Source organism: Carex rostrata, chromosome 20 (assembly GCF_964058835.1).
Source record: "Carex rostrata chromosome 20, lpCarRost1.2, whole genome shotgun sequence".
Taxonomy (NCBI): domain Eukaryota; kingdom Viridiplantae; phylum Streptophyta; class Magnoliopsida; order Poales; family Cyperaceae; genus Carex; species Carex rostrata.
The window spans coordinates 3,407,218-3,428,309 of NC_135937.1; the positions used below are offsets into that span (position 1 = coordinate 3,407,218).

Sequence of the window (21,092 nt, forward strand, 5' to 3'; positions counted from 1 at the left end):
TAAAAATTCTTCTTCAAATATGTTTCTACTTTTATGTATTTTTCGAGAAATTATAAAAATATACTTTATATTTAAAATAATTACAAAATTATATTCACCTAGAATTTTTGTTCCGTCCAGCTAATTACGCTAGCTGTATGTATTTGAACAAAGAGGTTAATGTAAAATAAAAAATTAGGATGCTGAAGCCCAAAAGGTTAGATTGATTATCGAATTATTTCAAGGTTAAAAATTTTTAGTTGGGGGATTGTTTCGCACCTCTCTTTATTTTTTATTTTGAGAAAAAAATATGGGTCTAGTTCATATTTGATTGATAAAACGCACCTCTCTTTATTAAAATAATGTTTTTACAGTTCGGTTGGTGAGGTCAATTTTTTTATTAATCAAAAATAAATAAATAAAATATCGTTAAAGGAAATCGAATTGGTGGGAATTCGATGTCTAAATAAAACCAGTCCCATCGGACGAGACATTTTACTCGGTCCCTATTAGTCCAATTCCGTCACCTTCTGATCAAATCAACTAATAAACGGAAAAATTAAAAAAATCAGGGACGGTAAATTTTTTCCCGTCCGATAAATTCGACCCGGTGAAGATGGTCCCGTCCCGGAAAAAAAAATCTCTGGTACTGTCAGTTGTGCATAAGCTTTGTCCATTTCTTGTGTGTGGTGTATTATGAGTTGCCTGATAGATGCTAGTGCATCATTCTGTCAAGGGGCATTTCAAGATTGTTTTTAGATGTGACAGTTTTGGTTTTTTGCAATTAGCAAATATGAAGTTTCTTTAGTCTATGGAATTTATTATGGAATTTTTTTTTTGCACTCCTAGGACGGAACAGTTTACATCATCTTGTTTTTTTTTTTTTCTTTTTGGGACGGAAAAGAATTTATCGTCTCTGTTTTTTTTTAATTCAGTTAATTTGATTCGATTAGCGGTAGGGCTGTACAAAAAGCTCGCGGCTCGGGAGTCGCTTGAACTCAATTCGATAACAACTTCGCTAACAATTCGTTCGTTAACAACTCTAGTTAGTTTGATTCGAGTTGAGTAGCTCGTTTAACTCATGAGTTAAATCCGAGTTGAACTCAGCTCGCTCATTACAACTCGGACTCGATTGATTACCTGCGCCTCATACCCCGATTTGACTTGACCCGACCCATTTCATTGCACATTCCACTCAAACTGAGCACTATGACTGAGAGGACAGTAAACAGTTACCAAAATAGCAAATTGTTCTCAATTTTTTTTTTCAATAGTTCAACAAATACACATTCTCATAACATATATTTAGTTCAAGTGTTCAACACCTTAAAATTCAAAGTGCTAAACTGCTAGTTGGTAATTACGAGTTGATTCACGAGTCACGAGTCAATTCGAGTTACTCATGAGTTGATTTCGAGTTAGCAAGGCAACTCGACTCAAATATGTCTGAGTTGAATTCAAATTACCAATAACTCGAGCTAACTCGGCTCGTTAGCAGCCCTAATTAGCGGTGATTAGTGGCCAGATGAAGGGACGGGTTAAAATCTCCCATCCCGTGGGACGTGATAAAGCAATCCGGTTTATCTAGAAATCAAATTTCAACTAAATTGATTTCCTTTCGCGATATTTTATTTATTTAATTTTTATTGATAAAAAAATTCGGATAAATGAGACGCGTCACAACCGAAGTTTTATTTGTTCTCCAGATAAAATGTTTGTCATGGAAGCATAACAATAACAAAAATATTGTTGTTTGTTACAGCGGCTTTTACTCTTCGATAGAAGGGGCAAAAAAGAAGAGAAAAAAAAAACTAAAATTGGTAAAGCGGCTTTTACGCTTCGGTCACCTACCTTATCAGCAGCAAATGTTAGAATTAGAATTAGAATTTAGAAGCCTTAAACACAACCGATAATGGAAAATAAAAAAGGAAATAATTGTTCATTTCTTCCGTAGCGCAGCGGCTTTTACAATCCACTGTATAATAGCATCGTAGAAAAGTTATAAATACTGATGAATAATTATAATTTAAGAATGAGGTTATGGTACTATGCATAGTGTGGATTAGTCTGTACCATGGATCAATATATTTGTTTTTAAAATCCTAACTGTCAGTCCGAAATTCTGAACTGTTCAACACGGTTTTCATATAAATATATACTTATAAACTAAATCTTCTAGTTTTTAGATTGTTTTTACTAATTTTTTAGATGGATAAAATCACTACCAGAAAAAAATAATCACAACTACCCATATAAATAAATAGTAAGAAAAATTATAACAAACACAAAATTTAGTTTATAAGTACATATTCATATGAAAACTGTGTTGAACAGTTCAGTTCGATAGTTAGACTTACAAACCAAAGATTTTAGTCCATATTACGGACCAATACGCTATGCATAATTAGCATTTTTTTTAAAGTATCACATCATCATTTGCAATTGTTTCGGCCATTTTTATTAATACCCTAAACAAAAAATATAATTTTAAAAATGCTATAATGTACATTTTTTTTTTAAATGCCCCGACCGCCTAGGCCAGGGGCAGCCCAAAAGTCCCAATGAGGCACCACCTTCACGGGCGCTCCATGCCCCTAGTGAGGCGCCCCCCATCACGGGCGCCCCACTATGGATCCCTATAAATTCTATTTTTTCTCTCTCCTGCCCACTCCAACATCATTCCAAACCATCATAAACCCTTAATTATCTGTCTACACTAAAGAGAGAAAAACAAGGCGATTTTTGACGATTCTCAGGCGATTGCTACAGGTAATTATTAGTCTAATTAATCAATCACTGTTGCAATTACTGTATCCATTACTGTTGCTTACTGTATCAATCACTATTGCAATTACTATATCAATTACTGTTGCAATTAATCTATAAATTACTGTATAAATTACTATACATAGGCTGTAGCAAATGGATTTTTTTACTGTAGCAACTGGATATTTTTTTAGTTATTTTCCAATTAGCCATTTATAATTAATGTAATACTTAAAATTACTTTTTAAATGTAGGTTGTGAAGGAAAAAATGTTAGTTGCACTGCATACAGGCGGCAGTCTAATTAAAGGTGCAGATGGCGTGTATTACACGAAAGAGACAGCATTTGGCTTCCATGTTGATGAAAATACCACATTTCAGGAACTTAAGCAACTAGTATACGAAAAGACTTCTGTAAACCCCAACAGGTATGAAATAGAATTGGCTACACGGATTGACAACTCACAAAGGGGGGTAGACCTTACTTTGTGAGATATCTTATAACAGATGCGAATTTGTGGAGATATGTGTACACTATAGGATCCAAATATCATTCACATTTGCTGCATAAAATTGGAGGGTTAATGCAGCATGATATGCAAGTAGGCCGTTTGATCAACATTACATGGTTTGTACTCAGTACAAACATGGATACGGTATCATGCATGGTATAATACTGCATTGTCATTACCAATTCAATTTTTATTGAAACATTGGGTCAGTGTAGTACTGTATTGTCTGACATGAATATGGTTTTACTCAAGTGTCGTTGCTACATAAATTTTGATCCGGTTCCAATCTGAACTCGGACCAGACCTAACTGATCATGTTCAAAATGTGAAGGCATGGTTCGAAAAATATATTTGATCCAATTGTGAATATGGTTATATTGTATCCAGATTAACTCATGTATAAATCAGAAATGATTATAGTTTATATATCCAATCCGAACTCAAATTGGCCCCAAAACCCTGTATTTCCTCCATTAAAGTGAGTGGGAATTTATTTATGAATTAAAAAAGTTAATAAATTAAACTCAAAAGTATATTATTTTTTTACAAAAAACACATCACCAATATCATTTTTTTTTCAATACTTTTTTGGACGTTTACAGTTCGCTTTGACATTCAAGTAGCAATTATATACGCTTTGAAAGCAATATACCACATGGTTTTATATTTACATAATTGTGAAAATGCATGAATATTATTCATCAAATTAAGATTTAAAAATGTCTGATTTAAAAATTAACTTCTTAAATTTACAAAAAGTTTTTTTTTCTATATGTGTGAGCAAAGATATTAGATTACACAAAAAGATCCAATATGATCGAACGTATCAGGCGTTTATAAGTCTAAGATCCATTTGTACAAAATTATTTTCTATGAAACCAAAGAAAAGAAAAGTTATTGATTTTCTGAAAAAATGTTCATGAAATAGTTTAAAATGTGATCTAAATTATTTTCATTAACCGCTGATTCTGATCTATACAATTTTTCGTTACTTCTATATGATTTACGTAGATGGAAGGAGAAGGCTAGAAGCTTGAGATCGGAATATATTCTCCACTCTATGATTAGACTGTAAAAAATCGCTCCAGAATAGCAATCTGTCTATCTTTATATATTTTGAATAGCATAATAATTTTATTATTTTTTAATATACCAAATAAGTTCCTAATTACGTTTTGGAAAACATTGAATTATCAGATGGGTAGCGTCAGAAATTTCCTTAAACAAATTTAGTTATTCACTGGAAGCAAGTAGACATAAACATGTCACTAAATGCTTTTATTATAGGTAAATTTCTCCTGAAGTCATTAAACCATGTTGTTAGTTATGAATCTATCATTTGTCTTTAAATTCATTAAATTATTCATTTTGGTCTAATTAGATCACCAAGCCTCTCTAGAAATGAAAATCACGAGGCCAGGTATCCACGTGTCTCTAGATATGAAAATCATATTGGGAATCCGGGCACATGCAAGCCTCACACAATCATATAAGATGGCGACACAGAAAACCCTTCCTCAGAGGTAAGTAGTCAGTGACGAAATATTATCAAAAACCATCCAGATACACTGAATCTCGTTTTCTATTAAACTCTTAAAACCAAGATTCCGAGGAGAAAATAAATATTTAACAATAATTAAGGAATATCGATCACTCTTCATGAGTCACCAAGTAGAAGTTGATCAAGCGTTTGTTCAGGCTCCTGAGCACCGGCCAAAGCCGGTTATCTCCGAAGCTGGCGGCATCCCTCTCATCGACCTTTCACCAATATTCTCTGATGGTGCGGGTACGATTGTGCCGGTAACACTTGTTCAGCAAGTAGAGGCGGCTAGCAGAGATTGGGGATTCTTTCAGGTGACAAATCTTATAAATTATAATTCTTTCAGGTGCCGGTAACACTTGTTCACCAATATGGTACTATGCATATCACGAGTTATTACCGTGCTACGGCTCTATATTCGAGTTTTCAAATTCTAACGGTTGATCCGAACCGTTCATCTTGTTCTCTGTATTAATATGTGTTTGGAGACCAAATTTTACATTTTTTGAAAATTTTTTACTATTTTTTTTTAGATATTTAGAAAATCACTTGATCTGAAAATTCTGGACCATCAATCTAAAGTAAAAAAGAAGGATGAATTATATACTGGACAAGAGATGGGCATAATTTACTAAACGGAATTTAGTACCAATTATATTATTCAAGTTAAGCATATATTATTATCAAATAATTCAAGAGTGAGGCTATGGTACTATGCATAGCGGGGATTTGTTCGTATTACGGATCAATATTTTTGTTTTTAAAATTTTAACGGTTGATCAAAATTGTTCAACATGGTCTCCATATGAATATTCATTTGTAAACTAAATTTTATATTTTTTATAATTTTTTACTATTTTCTTAGATGGGTCGAAAATCACTGTTTTTGGATGGTTCAGAATTTTCAAATCAAGTAATTTTCTACCCATCTAAAAAACTAGTAAAAAATTCTAAAAAATGTAAATTTTAGTTTGAAAAGTATATATTCATATAGAGACAATGTTGAACGGCTCGGATCGATTGTTAGGACTTTCAAACTAAACATTAGAGACTGTCGAATCCATATTACATATTAAATATGCCCCTTGAGTCGTAATGTTTCCAATTTATGACCTCTAAAAACCATGTTTATCCATAAAAATTTGATATACTAATTGTTCCTGTATCAGGTGATAAATCATGGAATACCACCAGAACTGTTGAAGGCAGCAGAGACGGCAGAGAGAGAATTCTTTGCTTTGTCAGAGGAAGAAAAGAAAAAGGTTAGAAGGGATGAGAAGAACCCTTTGGGATACTATGAATCAGAGCACACCAAAAATGTAAGGGATTGGAAAGAGGTGTTTGATCTTGTTTTGCATGAGCCAAGTGAAGTGGATGTAAGAGGACTTGAACTCAAGAACAAGTGGCCTCAGCTGCCTCCAGGTTTCAGGTATCTTTTTATAACCTTTACTACTGGTTCTACTGTTTATTAATTGCTACTGACATGATCTATTATTAATTAATTTCTACCAAGTACACTATTTAATGAAATTAAGATCAATTTTATTTCGATTTCCACAAAGTCAATGATGAATATTATCCAAGAGTTGAGTCTCTTGTTTTTTTTTAATAGAATCAATTTTAATTATATTAATGAAACAAGTACCATTAATTTGGTTTTTATAAAAAGCAGAGGGAAAATTATAAATTAGTTTTAAGGAATCTGCGATCGGCAATTTTTACTTATTCCGCCCTCCACCGATCCCTAAGATAGATGGAGCTGTTTTTTTTATAAAAACCAAATTAATAGTACTTGTTGTTATAAAATATATTTATGTGGATGTTCGTTCTATAACTTTCAATATTAATTCTCATTTTATTGCCCACTACCTCCATTACCTCCACTATCTTCACTACCATGGACATTCATTTTCTCCTTTATTATTGTAACATCTCTTTCTAGCCTATAAATAAAGGCTTTGTAAATAAAGAAGGAACACACACATATTATATACAATAGTGGAGAATAAAATTATATTATTGTTATATCTATCTCTCTTGTCATTTACTTTACTTTTATTGCAACTTTATTTTAATTTTACAACACGTTATCAGCACGAATTGCTCGGAAGAAGTTGCAAAGTAATCATGTAAGTAATTTGTGTGATTAATTATTATATCTTTCATTAATTTAAATTTTTTATTATATTTGTTTTAGTTTATAAGAATCATTCTTTGAAGTGAATGATGAAATAATAACCTAAAGTTATTATCGAAATTAAAAGTTTATCAAGAACCCGAAGTTCGTATTACTTGAATAGAATAATAACCTGAAGTTATTATTAGAATTATTTACAATCTGAAGTTTTATTATAAATTTTAGTATAAAATTAATATAATAACTAGCAGTTATTATATGCCACTGGATGTTCTATGGTGGCCAATCTGGATGAATAATAACCTGAAGTTATTTTCAATTAAAAACTTGAAGTTTTATTAGAAATTTTCATATAAAATCAATATAATAACTAGAAGTTATTATAGGTCATTGGATGAAAATATAACCCGAAGTTATTTCAAATTAAATTTTACAATTGCGCAACCAAGCAATTTAATAACCAGAAGTTATTAATACAATTAAATTTATTTATTTATTTATTCATGCAATTTACGTATTCTTTTATTTATATTTATTTATCTCCCTTTTCATAATTTGAAGTTATGATATTAATAACCTGAAAGTTATGACATTGATAACCCGAAGTTATGGCATTCATAATCCGAAGTTATGGCATTCACAAAGTCAATGATGAATATTATCCAAGTATGTTGAGTCTCTCGTTTTTTTTTTAATAGAATCAATATTAATTATTTTAATGAAACAAGGACCATTAATTTGGTGTTTATAAAAAACAGAGGGAAAATTTTAATTTAGTTTTAAGGAATCTGCGATCGGCAATTTTTACTTATTCCCCTCTCCACCGATCCCTAAGATCGGTGGAACTGTTTTTTATAAAAACCAAATTAATAGTACTTGTTTCATTAAAATAATTAAAACGGATTCTATTTAAAAAAAAAATCGAGTCTGTTGATAAGGCGTCCTCTTTATAAATTTTGCTGATGATGTTTCTCATTTTTATAGTCATTGATTTTTTATATTTGAAATTTAAAATATTAATTTGATAAGGAGCAAAATAACCCACAAAAATTAGTACTGTTATTAATTCGGATGCTGCAATATAAACAAAATATTTCTGTCTTTGCCCTGCTGACTTGTCGTAGAATTAAATAATGTGAGATAATTGAACCACGGCTTAGCATAGTGCCATAGTGGCACGAGTACAGAGACAGATTCAATTATTTTATAAATCATCTAAAAAGTATTGAGTGTACACAGAATTCTTTCTTTAATAAGAAAAACAGAATGTAAGGTAATTTGCTTTCTTCCTCTACAGGGAAACCTTCGAGGAGTATGGCAAAAGCGTCGAAAAGCTAACATTCAGGCTGCTCGAGCTCATTGCACTGAGCCTGAACCTACCAGCAAAGCGATTGAATGTCTTCTTTGAGGAACAAACGACATTCATTCGGCTGAATCACTACCCTCCATGCCCCTATCCTGATCTTGTACTCGGTCTCGGCCACCATAAAGATAGTGGTGCCCTTACTGTGCTTTATCAAGACAGCACTGGTGGCCTCGATGTGAAAAGTAAGTCAGACGGCAATTGGGTTCGGGTCAAGCCGATACCCAATTCTTTCATCATCAATGTCGGCGACGTCATTCAGGTAATTAAAGATGTTGCATTTTTTTAGAGCATACTGTGTTGTTAGGCATGTTGTGTTATCGATTAAGGGGACTGTCAATTGGAGCAGGTTTGGAGCAATGATAAGTATGAGAGTGTCGAGCACCGGGTTTCGGTCAACTCGGCAAGGGACAGGTTTTCCATCCCTTTCCAATTGAGGCCAGCAAGTCACACCAATGTGAAGCCATTGGAAGAGTTGGTCGACGAAAAAAACCCGGCAAGGTACGACGAGTACAATTGGGGCAAGTTCTTCAAGGCGAGGAGAGACAGTAATTACAAGAAGTTGGAGGCAGAGAACATCCAAATTACTCATTTCAAGAGGGTTTGAATGTTTTGATTTGTGGCTTGGTGTCTTGGTTAATAAGTGACAGCTTCTATTGTGAATAAAATAAAATACTGGGCTAATTAGTATATGTTTGTTTTGGGTTTCCTCTTGATAGGTATTCAGGTATGAAACTTGCTATTCGTAGTAAAAAAATATATATTTCTATTTTTATGTTTTTGTGAAATATTATAAAAATATAATTAAAACTTCAAAAACTATAAAATATTGTTTACTTCTAAAAACTCTTCTTCAAATATGTTTCTACTTTTATGTATTTTTCGAGAAATTATAAAAATATACGCTTCACCTAGAATTTTTGTTCCCTCCAGCTAATTATGCTAGCTGTAGGAATTTGAACAAAGAAAGAGGTTAATGTAAAGAAAAAAATTATGATGCTGAAACCCAAAAGGTTAGATTGATTATCGAGTTATTTCAAGGTTAAAACTTCCTAGTTGGGCGATTATTTCGCACCTCTCTTTACTAAATAAATGTTTTTACAGTTCGGTTGGTGACTAATGGTGAGCCATAATGAGATCTCGTGTCACAACCAAAGTTTTATTTGTTCTCCAGATAAAATGTTTGTCAGGGAAAAAAAATTGTTGTTTGTTACAGGGGCTTTTACACTTCGATAGAAGGGAAAAAAAAAAACAAACAGAATTGGTAAATCGGCTTTTACGCTTCGGGTCACCTACCTTATCAGCAGAAAAAATAGAAAAAAAAATAAAAAATAAAAATGTTTATTTCTTCCGTAGTGCAGAGGCTTCTACAATTCCGCTGTATATAGCATCGTAGAAAAGTTATAAATACAGATGAATAATTATAATTTAAGAGTCAGGTTATGGTACTATACATAGTGCGGATTAGTTCATACTACAAGTTAATATTTTTGTTTTCAAAATTCTAATTATTGATCTAAATCGTTCAATTATGTACTTATAAACTAAATTTTATAGCTTTTTACATTTTTTTTACTATTTTTTTAGATGAATAAAATCACAGCTACTCATCTAAATAACTAGTAAAAAAAATATAACAAACATAATTTAGTTTATAAATACATATTTGTATTAAATGTTTCAGTTCGATCGTTAGACTTTCAAACTGAAAATTTAGTCCATACCGCGAGCCAATATGCACTATGCATAATTAAATTAAAAATTATCACATCATCATTTTCAATTGTTTTTGTAAATTAGAAGTATCATATTATTGATTTTTTTTTTCAAGTATTTATTGCATAAAATACTCAGGCGTAAGTGGTAACCATGAAAGATAGTTTCCAACTATAAAAAAGATGCAATCCAATCCGTCCACTATTTTCAATACGGATAGAATGAAAACATTTTTCATACATATATTTATTAATAATTGATCTTATTCATACTCTACCTTTGATCATTAAGAATTCACCTTATCCTATTCTATTCTTATATGTTGAAATTAACGGGTAAAGAAACAATAATGAGTGAATAACGAATAATACTAATATAATAATTAATTTTATTATATTTTATAAATAAAACATCAAAACTTGTTCATTTCATACATATCTAATCACATTACTAATAAAAAAAACACATGTGCAATCAATTTCAAATAAATTATTTTTTTAATAAATCAAGTGAAGTAAAAAACACGAATATTTCTTCGAACATATTTAATTATTTAACTAATTAACAAGCCACGCAAATAAAAGTAATGTATTTAATATTTTTCTTATAATAAAAATATACACTAAATAACAAAAGTACATTACTAATTATTGTTTAAGTATTATCATATAAAATATCACACAAACAAATTTCACGATCACTAATTATTATTCAAATATTATTATATAATTGTATTTTGTATAATTATTATATAGGTAATGGGTATGAAATAGTTTTCATCTGTACTTAGCCAATAAATAAAAAATCTTATTCATATCCGTTAAACTAATGAAAGAAAAAACATTAACCATAACCACTTATCAAATACAGTACAAATAAAATAAACGGTTAAAAGGTTTCATTGACACCCCTAAGACTAACCAACCCAAAATATAACCAAAATCTCAACAAAACTTTGTCATTTCAACAAATTTCGCGAGTAGAACTAGGGTGTTCTTAAGTTTATCAAATTTCTTGGTGAATTCAAGTCTTAAATCCATCAAATTGGGTTTAAAAGACAAATTTGAACCGTTGAAACCCGCCTACTTTAGTAGTGATGCATCTACATTTAAAAAAATTAATTTTTTATGAGAAAAGGTAATGTCCCCCGGGCTACAGTCCCCCAAAAATCCCCGTGTATAAAAGTCTTCCCTTTTTAGCTTAGTTCTGACGCGTTTTTAACTGCCACAACTGCCATAATTTCAACTGCTATAATTTCAAGTACACTATGTATGTTTACATAATTATATGTATATGTTTATAGGATAATATGTGTATGTTTACAGGATAATATGTGTATGTTTACAGGATATTATATGTTCACAAAAGGTGGTCCCCAACAGCTGTCACGCGTTTTTAACTGTCATAATTTCAACTGCTATAATTTCAAGTACACTATGTATGTTTACAGAATTATATGTGTACGTTTATAGGATAATATGTGTATGTTTACATGATAATATGTGTATGTTTACATGATATTATGTGTGTGTTCACAGAAGGTGGTCCCCAACAGCTGTCACGCGTTTTCAACAGCTTTTACGCGTTTTTAACAGCTTTCACGCGTTTTTATGTTTACAAGATTTGTTGAATTAGCTTACAAGATTTAGTATTGATGTTTACAGAATTAGTTGAAAATCTCCGGAGATTTTTGGAGGACTGGAGTTAGGGGACTGTTAGCTGCTTCCATTTTTTATAGAGTCAAGTGGTTAAAAAATGTTCAAAAAATAAATATATTAAAATTAATTTTTTAATTTTTTAATTTTGACACTTGATTTTATACTAAGTTAATTACAATATTTAAAATTTTTATATGTAGAAACATCATTTGTAAATCGATTTTAACGATTCAAATTCATTATTTGAAGTCGATTTGAACTTAAACACCCTAGTTCTATTCCAAATTTCGCTGATGAGAGCATTTGACCACCTGTAATTTCGCTGGAACACTCGGCATATCACTCTCCATGGCCCACTCGGCACAAGTGGATCCAGCCTTCGTACAGGCGCCGGAGCACCGGCCGAAAGAGACGATCTCCAGTGCCGATGGCGTTCCTCTCATCGACCTCTCGCCCCTTTTCTCACAAAGAACATGCAATACTTTTCCGGCTACTCTTCTTGCGGAGGTGGAGGCCGCGTGTATAAATTGGGGTTTCTTTCAGGTGAAATTAAATTTAGAATATCGTTGTCTCCGGAAACGATTTAAAATCCTTGTTAACTGCATACAAGTGAAGAATTGATTTGGTTTAGTGGGTACGCCGTAATTTTAGTGCGAATGACTACCTTTTGTTAAATCGAATGATAATTTTTTTTGCTCGAGTGAACTATCTGGAACTCAGGTACTGGGAATTACATCTTATTGCCAGTAAAAAAAAAAAAAAATTCGTAATTACCTGCACAATTCACTGAACTAAAAAATTAATCTTCAGTTCACTGGCAAGGGGGTATAAGATTACAAAACTACTCGATAACATACTCGATAACATGAGGATATAACTACATAAAGAAAACATGCTTCAGACTCAGCATTTAAAGAAATTTTCCGGTGACTGAATTTTTCTATGCCAGGTGACATGGAGATTAGTTTTGTGATATCCAAAATATTTAATACCAGTCATTATTTAATACGGGATCTTCATCAGGTTATTGAGTCTGTTACATAATGAAAGTATTGCTTAATAAAATAATGGGTGGAGAATTTATCCGGAACCTTCTAAAGCAAAACCCCATTGTTTTCTAAAATGAAGTAAGTTAGAAAACGCCTCAAGATTCTTCCTACATCAGGTGATAAATCATGGAATACCGCTGGAGTTGTTGAAGAAGGCTGTGGCAGCAGAAAAAGAATTCTTTGAACAGCCAGAGAAAGATAAGTTGAAAATAAGAAGGGATGAGGCAAACCGCTTTGGATACTATGAATCAGAACATACCAAAAATGTGAGGGATTGGAAGAGAGTATTTGACTTTGCCTTGCAAGAGCGATTTGATGCAACTGGACTTGTGCTCAAGAATAGGTGGCCGGAAGTGCCTCTTGGTTTCAGGTAACACAATTTCTGCGGGTCCAAAATTTTATGGGTTAAATTCCATCTTCTTCAAATTGAGGAATTTTCTACACGAGGGGTATCCAGACTTCTCAAGGAATCTGGTATAAACAACATGAAGGATCTTGTTTATATTGACAATATATACAATCTAATCTTACTCAATCATGAATTCTCGAGACCTTATTCTGGTTTTTATCTTTTAGAGGAAATAAAAAAAAGGAAATTATAAACAATCAGAAGAATCAGAAGTGGTATTTTTTTAATACAGAAAATAAATCAGACATATTTGTAGATGATTTCAAAAAGGAAGTTGCCAACTTTTGTGAAAAGCTTTTAAATGAAATTTTTTAAAAGGAAATTATAAACTATGTTCCAAATGAAGTTTTTGACAACTGCTCCAAATTATTGATTAATTTAATTTAGCAGGGAAACTATTGAAGAATATGCGAGAAGTGTTGAGAAATTAGCCTTCATGCTACTAGAGCTCATTTCACTAACACTGAACCTACCTCCGAAGAGACTGCATGCCTTCTTTGAAGAACAAACAACATTTATTCGGCTCAACCACTACCCTCCTTGTCCTTATCCTGATCTTGCACTTGGTGTGGGCCGCCACAAGGACTCCGGGCCCCTTACAGTTCTCTATCAAGACAGTGTTGGAGGTCTCGATGTGAAAAAACGGTCTGATGGTGAGTGGGTTCGGGTCAAGCCAATACCTGACTCTTTCGTCATTAATATTGGTGACGTCATTCAGGTACTTGATTACCTTTTCATATTTAATTTTTGCAACTATGTCAGTAATTTTTTGCTCAATGTTCAGCTGGCTTCGAGTTGACCATCTAGGGGTCAGGAATTCATGATACAAAGTACTTCATAGGATTTCCAATATGATGTCCATTATATTTCAAGGAACCTTTTTAAGTTGAGAACCTGAGATGCTTGCTCAGTTGCTCCAATAGGATCCATGTTCTTTTATTTTGTCTTTATTTTATTCTTTTGGATAAGTTTCAAAATTATATACAAGCTGAGGCATGTTAATATTAGTGTGTCAATCTGGAATCAACTTGTTAAACTGAGTCAAAATATGTGTACTGCTCTGTTCAAGCTTATGTTTCTGGGTGATCTAACCTCTATTATTTACTTTAATATACAAATGGTTCATCTTATCTCAGATGCAAAACTAATTACTAATATTTGAGCAGGTTTGGAGCAATGACAAGTACACGAGTGCCGAGCATCGAGTGTCAGCAAACTCAGAGAGGGACCGGTTCTCTATTCCTTTCTTCTTCAACCCGGCGAGTCACATTGATGTCCGACCATTGCCTGAGGTGGTTAGTGATAGAAACCCTGGAAAGTACGAAGGGTACAATTGGGGCAAATTTTTTAAGAGAAGGATGGATAGTGATTTTAAGTTGTTGGAAGTCGAGAACATCCAAATTGATCATTTCAAGAGGGCGTAAATTTTGATTTGGGGGTTTTGTGATTGATAATTATTGTTATTGTTGCTGTCAAAGTTTCAGACTTGAGAGGTGCATCTTGCACAATAAATAAATAAAATGCCCTCTATTGCTGTATAATAAAGGCTGGTTCTTCTAGCGGTTCGTCTCTCCCTTAAATCAATGGAAAAAATAGGAAAATAAAACCCTAAATCTGTTTATTAAGTTAAAACTCTCCTGCTCGACATTAATACATTAAATAAACTAGTACTTGCTTACAATTTCAATAGAATGTCCATTGTCACTTGCAACCAATTTTACTGATATAGATATAAGGAATTGTGCTGAGGTGATTTAGAAAGGTTTACCATTACTTGGCGTTAAGTTTCTATGTTTGAAATTCAAACGGTCGATCCAAATATCATTCACATTTGCTGCATAAAATTGGAGGGTTAATGCAGCATGATATGCAAGTAGACCTTTTGATCAACATTACATTGTTTGTACTCAAAATTTAGTGGATGTGTTCGTACCAAAAAGCTCAAATCCGTTGGATTTGCATCTTATCCATAATAATCCATCCCGTTTATCAAAAGCTCAAATCAAATCCCGATTGTGTTGGACTAAAATGTTGATTTCATGTCGGTCATAAATTAACGGCGCCTCAAAAACTCAAAAAGTGTTAGTTAGTATCTGGATAATTAATAATTGTCTATCTAATCTATACTGTGGTCTGTGGGTTTCTCCAATCATAAAAAATTTAATAGACCAAAAAGCTAAGCTTTCATATGAATCTCAGTTGAACCAGGCTTTTCTCTTCTCTGGAGGAGAATCTGCGAGGGTGCCACGTCAGGATAGCAATATATCCACAGATTTCTGTTTTTCTCATTCACCACAAAGTGACCAAGCAAACAAAGAGCTTTTTTCGCTTATGTACATTTTTTTTCCTTTTTTTTTGGGAAGAATATTCTTCGCTTCTATTCCCGGACTTCATTGCTTATAGTAATTACCAATCATGATAATTAGTTTATCAGATGATATGAATGGAAAGAGACCTGTCAAGTTTCTATCCTATACAAAGCAATATTTTCAGCACTGCAACTGGGTCCACCCCAACCAAATAAACAAAGAAGCAATCATTATTAGAAATGGAAATTGCTTCAATCCTTTTACCAGATTACTCAATGCAAGCCTACTTGAAGAAAACTTTCATAATCAACCCATAATAAAGTCTATGTATATTCAATGCAACAAGGATTGTTTTCCATAGTCCAACATTTCAGCACTGCTCTATTATAAACAAACAATACCAGGCTAAGAGCTAGAAGGCTTTCCATCCAATAGGCACGGTCAAACATTTACTGTAAAGAAGAGAAAAATACACCACAACATAATCAAGGAGGCCCAAAAAGAAAGCATTATTTTGTGCTAATAGAAAAAGACAAAGAATACAATTATGCAACAAAGAAGAGGAAAATCATGAGGAAGACCATGAGGACAAAGAAAATCTTGATCATGAGCCACCTGTTCGATGAAATACTATTTAGGTACTTAAGCAGCTGACCTTGTGCTCCTTCCACATTCGCCAATGTGTCTTCCATGTTCTCATCAATTCTGTAATAATTTTATCATCTCAATTAATTCACCATTGCCAGAATTGAAAAATGGTGACGGAAAGTATCAAGATTTACAGTTTAAGAGTGCAAATCACAAGGCTTATGCAAATGTGACAGTACCATTGCTGGTTAAATATTTGAGACAACAGTTAACTTACAATACTACACTACTAAGCAGGGAATTTGAGAACTAGCATGGTTTTAGGCCTCTTCAAGGTCGACATTTTGGACCAAAACTTCTAAAAAGGCAAAAGGAAATTGGTGATATTTTCAGCACTAGTGTTTAGTCATCCTGTCTTAAAACCAATCGAACTAGTGTTTAATCATCCTGTGCTCTAAACACTGATAAAATATCAGGTAAAGTACTATAAACCAAATCATAATGTTATTATCAGGTATCTAATTGAGATGAGTAAAAGGAAATTCGCAAGCACCCTCGACAATAAGCTAAGAACCTGATTTCTCTTTATTTGAGGAAATAGCAAAGGAACACCCAATATTCATCTCAAATTGCCGAGGACACCAACTTTGAGGGTGGAAGGAGAGATGGAGGCATAGAGCAGTTGGAAATTAGGAAATAACAGATTTGCAATTGAGAACCATATGTAATGTCTGATGATGTTGATGCATACTAAGTCAAGTCATGGCAATTCTGTACAGAATCAACTTACACTACATGGCGCCACCCGGAGAAAGCGCTACAAAGGTCTCAGCCTGCTTAGCATGAGGATTTTTTTTAACTTTTGAATTACTAATCTACTATGTTGGAAAGGACAAACATGTGAATACATCCTTAGGAACAGGAAACTTGTCAAAAGTACAAAACCTGTTGTTAATTTCTAGTCAACTGTGGAAGGGTTTCATGAATAGTGGAGCAACTATAGGAGTATGATGCAAATATGATGCGAATAGATGAGAAACTGCATAACAGGAATTTAATCTTAAAAAATCAGTAAACTATTTTCTGCCAACAGCACATGCCATCAAAACTATGAGTCAGATAATACAGACAAAAAAATTCTAAATATCTTAGCAAGGAAAAGCTCAACAGGGTATCAAGAAAACCTGATGGCGATCTCTCCCTGTTGGGAAACCATGGTGGCGAGCTGGGTGAAGATGTTGCTCAGTTCATGAATGGTCGATTCGACATTTTGGAGAGCCTCTGCTCTGCTCTGCATGTAACTGTCTTGCTGCACCGCCAATTGTTGCTGTTGCTGCTGCTGCTGCACCATCAGCGGTTGAGTCGATGATGAAGCCTCCCCATTCCCCTTTTTCCTGTATTAAGCCGAAAGACAAAGGCTGTTCAGAAAATCTATTAATACACACTTCATTTCAAGTCCCAAATGTCCATTAATTTTACTAATTATAAACAATACACACACAAATCCAGGCTGGACATAACATTACCAGAGCAGTACTGGTAGCCATGTCACTATCCGATAGAAAATTTAAATACTACCTGGGAAAACCCAGAATGCAGCTCTACAAATTAAAACATGTCAGTTAGTTCAGATTGCTTTCACATTTATCTTCCTTGTAAGGCTTATTTTGAAGCAAAACCATTATGTTCTGAACAAAAACACAATAAAAAGGATGCAGAGTCCAGTTAATACTCAGCTAAACAGATATTGCATCAGTCAGAGGTAAGAATCAATTGGCAGCATGTACCAGGATGAGTAGATATAGTGGGTAGTAACACATCAAAATTGCCCTGGTAGTCAGACAGTATTCAATAGTATAGGACATAAACTTCGTATGTACTGATACCAAAATATTGAACCTTATGAATATTAAAATAATGTATAAACCTATTAGTCAATGTAGACCTGGGAAACAGAGGAGCAGAGGCAGATGAATCAGTTGCCCATGGGGCAGGAGGGGCAGCAGAGTCAGAAGAATTGCCTCTAGACACAATAGGTCGCTGCCTTATAAAAGGATTCGCCGGTTCCTTTCCAGCTGTGGCAGAGAACAGCTTTCTCCTATCCTCGTGCACTTTCATGTTCTACATATCACCAGTCCGTTATTATTAATTATTCCAAAGGAACTTCAACATAAGCAGCTCAACCTTTTGTCCATTTTATTTCTTCACAAATTACTTTTGGGTTTACTGCAGATAAATCCGACTATTATCAGTTATCCCCAAAGTAACGATAAGTCCATCAAGTTGCTTCTCAGTTTAAGTCAACCAACTAAGTTAGATGCAAATAACTAATCTATAATTGCAGTCATTTGTAATAAAAGCGACGATGTTCAGCATCACTATCCAAACAATAGAATCACCGGTGCCTAATTTTTCAAAAATGGTGAAATATTTGGAGATTTTGCAGAAAATATATAAACTAGCCAAAATAAAAATAACAAAATTCAACCTCTGTCCTCATGGTGAGAACATCCTTGAACTCGTTTGTCGTGCTCATGAGGCGGTTTTTCAGATTATCAATGACAGTACTAGAGTGGCTGGTGGTGTCTCTCGAGATGTTACCACTCTCATTTTGTGAATCACATAAGTGCTGAAGATCGGCAACTGCAGTACTTAGAGCCCCAATATCCTTTTTTATTATAGCCGTCAGGTCTTGAATGTCTTTTGTTGGGTCGTCAAACACTGATGTTCTCTTGGCCACTGTAATAGCAGAGGAAATCAGACAGTGCAATATAGATCAACATATTAGACAGATTTACATTCAAGAATTCAAAGCTCTATCTTTTTGAAACCTTGGCAGTGGCTGCCAAGTATTCTCTCTCTCTCTCTCTCTCCCTCCCTCCCTCCCTCTTTCTTCCTCCCTCTCTCTCCATTCTCTCTCACACACACACGCACCCCATCCACAAACACAGGGCAGAGGAGGTTATAAGAGCCAATCGTACTCTAAAATCGTGCTATTAAGAGTTTTAGTACTTGTCAGCTAATGCACTGAATTAGAACGTACAACAATTCAACAAAAAGCTGATTTTGAGGTAAAATAGATACAGAAACATAATTTTCGATTCTCATGCTTAAATCTACTTGATGGAAAACAAAAGGTTAAAGGTGCGAGAGTCTATCCATGGAAGAATCCCTCCTTACAAAAGATAAAATCAGCTAAAACAAAGCAAGGGGAAGCATAAAAAACCCAGAAACTGACATTTGGCTAGCCTGGCTAATTTCTCAGAGGTCTGGTGAATCCCAAGGCCGATCTTAGAAGCTCGTCTGTTAAACTCAGACTGAATCGACGCCACAGCCTTCGTCCCCTCCAGTATGGATCCGCTGCCGCTGCCGCTGCTGCTAGCTGCGCCAACATTAAACTGCTTTCTGGCGCCCTCAACCGCCGATCTGAACTCGTTGGTGCGATCTCTGTACGAAGAATGTGCCGCTCGAGTGGCCATCCCGAGAACAGGTCGAACTAGATCTAGATTGATTTTTTTGTAGATCTGGGTTAAGAGTTGGCGGAGATCTGAGAACCTTTCTCGATTTGGGGCTGAGCGTCCGTGATTGATTGATCGAAGATCTAATATTCTTGGGAAAATAGAAGTTGGATGGAGAGAGGCATGAAAATTGGGAAGAGAGTGAAGGGAATTAATCCATGCTCATGGTCATGGCGATCGATGGTGAAACGGGAGAGGACGGGAGAGAGGGGGGGGATTTTTTAAGGAGTGCATATCCTCTGAGATATCTCAACTTTTGCGTGACCGACGTGTCGGTGCCTATTCGGGGGTGATGTAGGGGGTCAGTATTATGTGTGCTTTGAGATTCGTGCAGAACGTATTAAAACGGTTGGGATTTTCTATAAAGTCACGCAAAGTTTGAGATATCTCAGAGGATACGAATTAATACTAACAGAGTTTCTTTGACGATAATCTCTCTCCGTTAAAGCAAAAAATGAAACAAAATTCTTTCCTTCTTTCTTTCTGTCTGTCGTAAAATTTATCAATTACTCCTAATACTATCTCTAGTTCTCCTCTCTTCAGTTCTTATAATATTACACTTATGATGTCAAATTAATAAAATCTTGAGACTAGACCCACATTTTTTTTCTTTATAAATAGATTCAGATACATATACATTACACAAATATAATTGTCTCACATTATAAAAAAATATGGATATACACTAAACTAAATTAAGCATTCCAAATAGCATATAGCAAAATTTCTCTCATTTACCAAAAACAATTGTACAATAAGAAATGTGTAAAACAACAAGGGCATTTTGGTCAATTAAGAGAATAGTGTTTAAATTACAGGTTCTATTATCAAGGTATACACTAACATAGTACAATCACATCTAAGTAAATAACAAATTTATATAATCCTTTGCAATCTAAAGTCATCTAGCCACTAGAAAATTTACAGAAGCACCCTCATAATTTTTCTTATCAGTCTGTATGTTAGCCTTCTACCAGTGCTTCCTTCACCTTCAAAATATTTCAATTTCTTCCCTAACAGCCACATCTAAGCAAATAAAAATCACATCATTTAACAAATAACAAATTTAAATAACAATGACATCTAAGCAAATAACAAATTTGTATAATCTTTCTCATAATATAGAGTCATCTTGCACAGTAAAGTAAACAATTACAAATATCATTCATATAATAATATCAATCCTATTTGATACAAACAACATCAATTAACATTCATGCCTAAACAATTAACACCACTCAACAAAAACTATATCGGTCTATGGTACATAAAACCACAAAGGAAATTGACTTCCCAAAGAACCATCTTCTAACAACCTGTTAAATTTTAGACTTCATAACTCTTCGCATCTGTCTGCATCTAGCCAACCTGCACAATATGTATCAAGAGATAAAATTAGTGCTCCTACAGTTCTATTAGATATAGTAACAATTTTATTAGATGTACTAAATCAGAATTAGGTCCAAGTCTCAAAGCAAGAGAAAAAAAATCAGAATTACCTGATTCCCTATCAAAGAAACAATTAATTCAATGAGAGACGAGGAATTGT

General features: G+C 33.7%; 3 protein-coding genes across 4 annotated transcripts; 2 read left to right on the forward strand and 1 right to left on the reverse strand.

The window, feature by feature from the left end:
* The first annotated feature begins 4,846 nt into the window (after positions 1–4,846).
* LOC144572604 (protein LATERAL BRANCHING OXIDOREDUCTASE 1-like) lies at positions 4,847–9,001 on the forward strand. The gene is made up of 4 exons (XM_078322247.1): positions 4,847–5,110; positions 5,966–6,225; positions 8,231–8,558; positions 8,646–9,001. Exons 1-4 carry the CDS (start codon positions 4,916–4,918, stop codon positions 8,901–8,903), a joined length of 1,041 nt encoding a protein of 346 aa, XP_078178373.1. The 5' UTR covers positions 4,847–4,915; the 3' UTR covers positions 8,904–9,001.
* A 2,968-nt stretch (positions 9,002–11,969) lies between these two features.
* On the forward strand, positions 11,970–14,699 carry LOC144572605 (protein DMR6-LIKE OXYGENASE 2-like). The gene is made up of 4 exons (XM_078322248.1): positions 11,970–12,213; positions 12,836–13,089; positions 13,519–13,846; positions 14,295–14,699. Exons 1-4 carry the CDS (start codon positions 12,019–12,021, stop codon positions 14,550–14,552), a joined length of 1,035 nt encoding a protein of 344 aa, XP_078178374.1. The 5' UTR covers positions 11,970–12,018; the 3' UTR covers positions 14,553–14,699.
* A 1,025-nt stretch (positions 14,700–15,724) lies between these two features.
* SYP32 (syntaxin of plants 32) lies at positions 15,725–19,733 on the reverse strand. 2 transcript variants are annotated; one of them, XM_078321676.1, is made up of 5 exons: positions 19,264–19,733; positions 18,514–18,764; positions 17,953–18,146; positions 17,210–17,419; positions 15,725–16,142 (listed from the first exon to the last, which is right to left on the reverse strand). In XM_078321676.1, the coding sequence occupies exons 1-5, from the start codon at positions 19,502–19,504 to the stop codon at positions 15,983–15,985; spliced, it is 1,056 nt and encodes a 351-aa protein (XP_078177802.1). In that variant the 5' UTR covers positions 19,505–19,733; the 3' UTR covers positions 15,725–15,982. The 2 variants fall into 2 exon arrangements, with proteins under 2 accessions (XP_078177802.1, XP_078177803.1); XM_078321677.1 differs by having other exon boundaries at positions 17,971–18,146; positions 19,264–19,716.
* Positions 19,734–21,092: the final 1,359 nt, after the last annotated feature.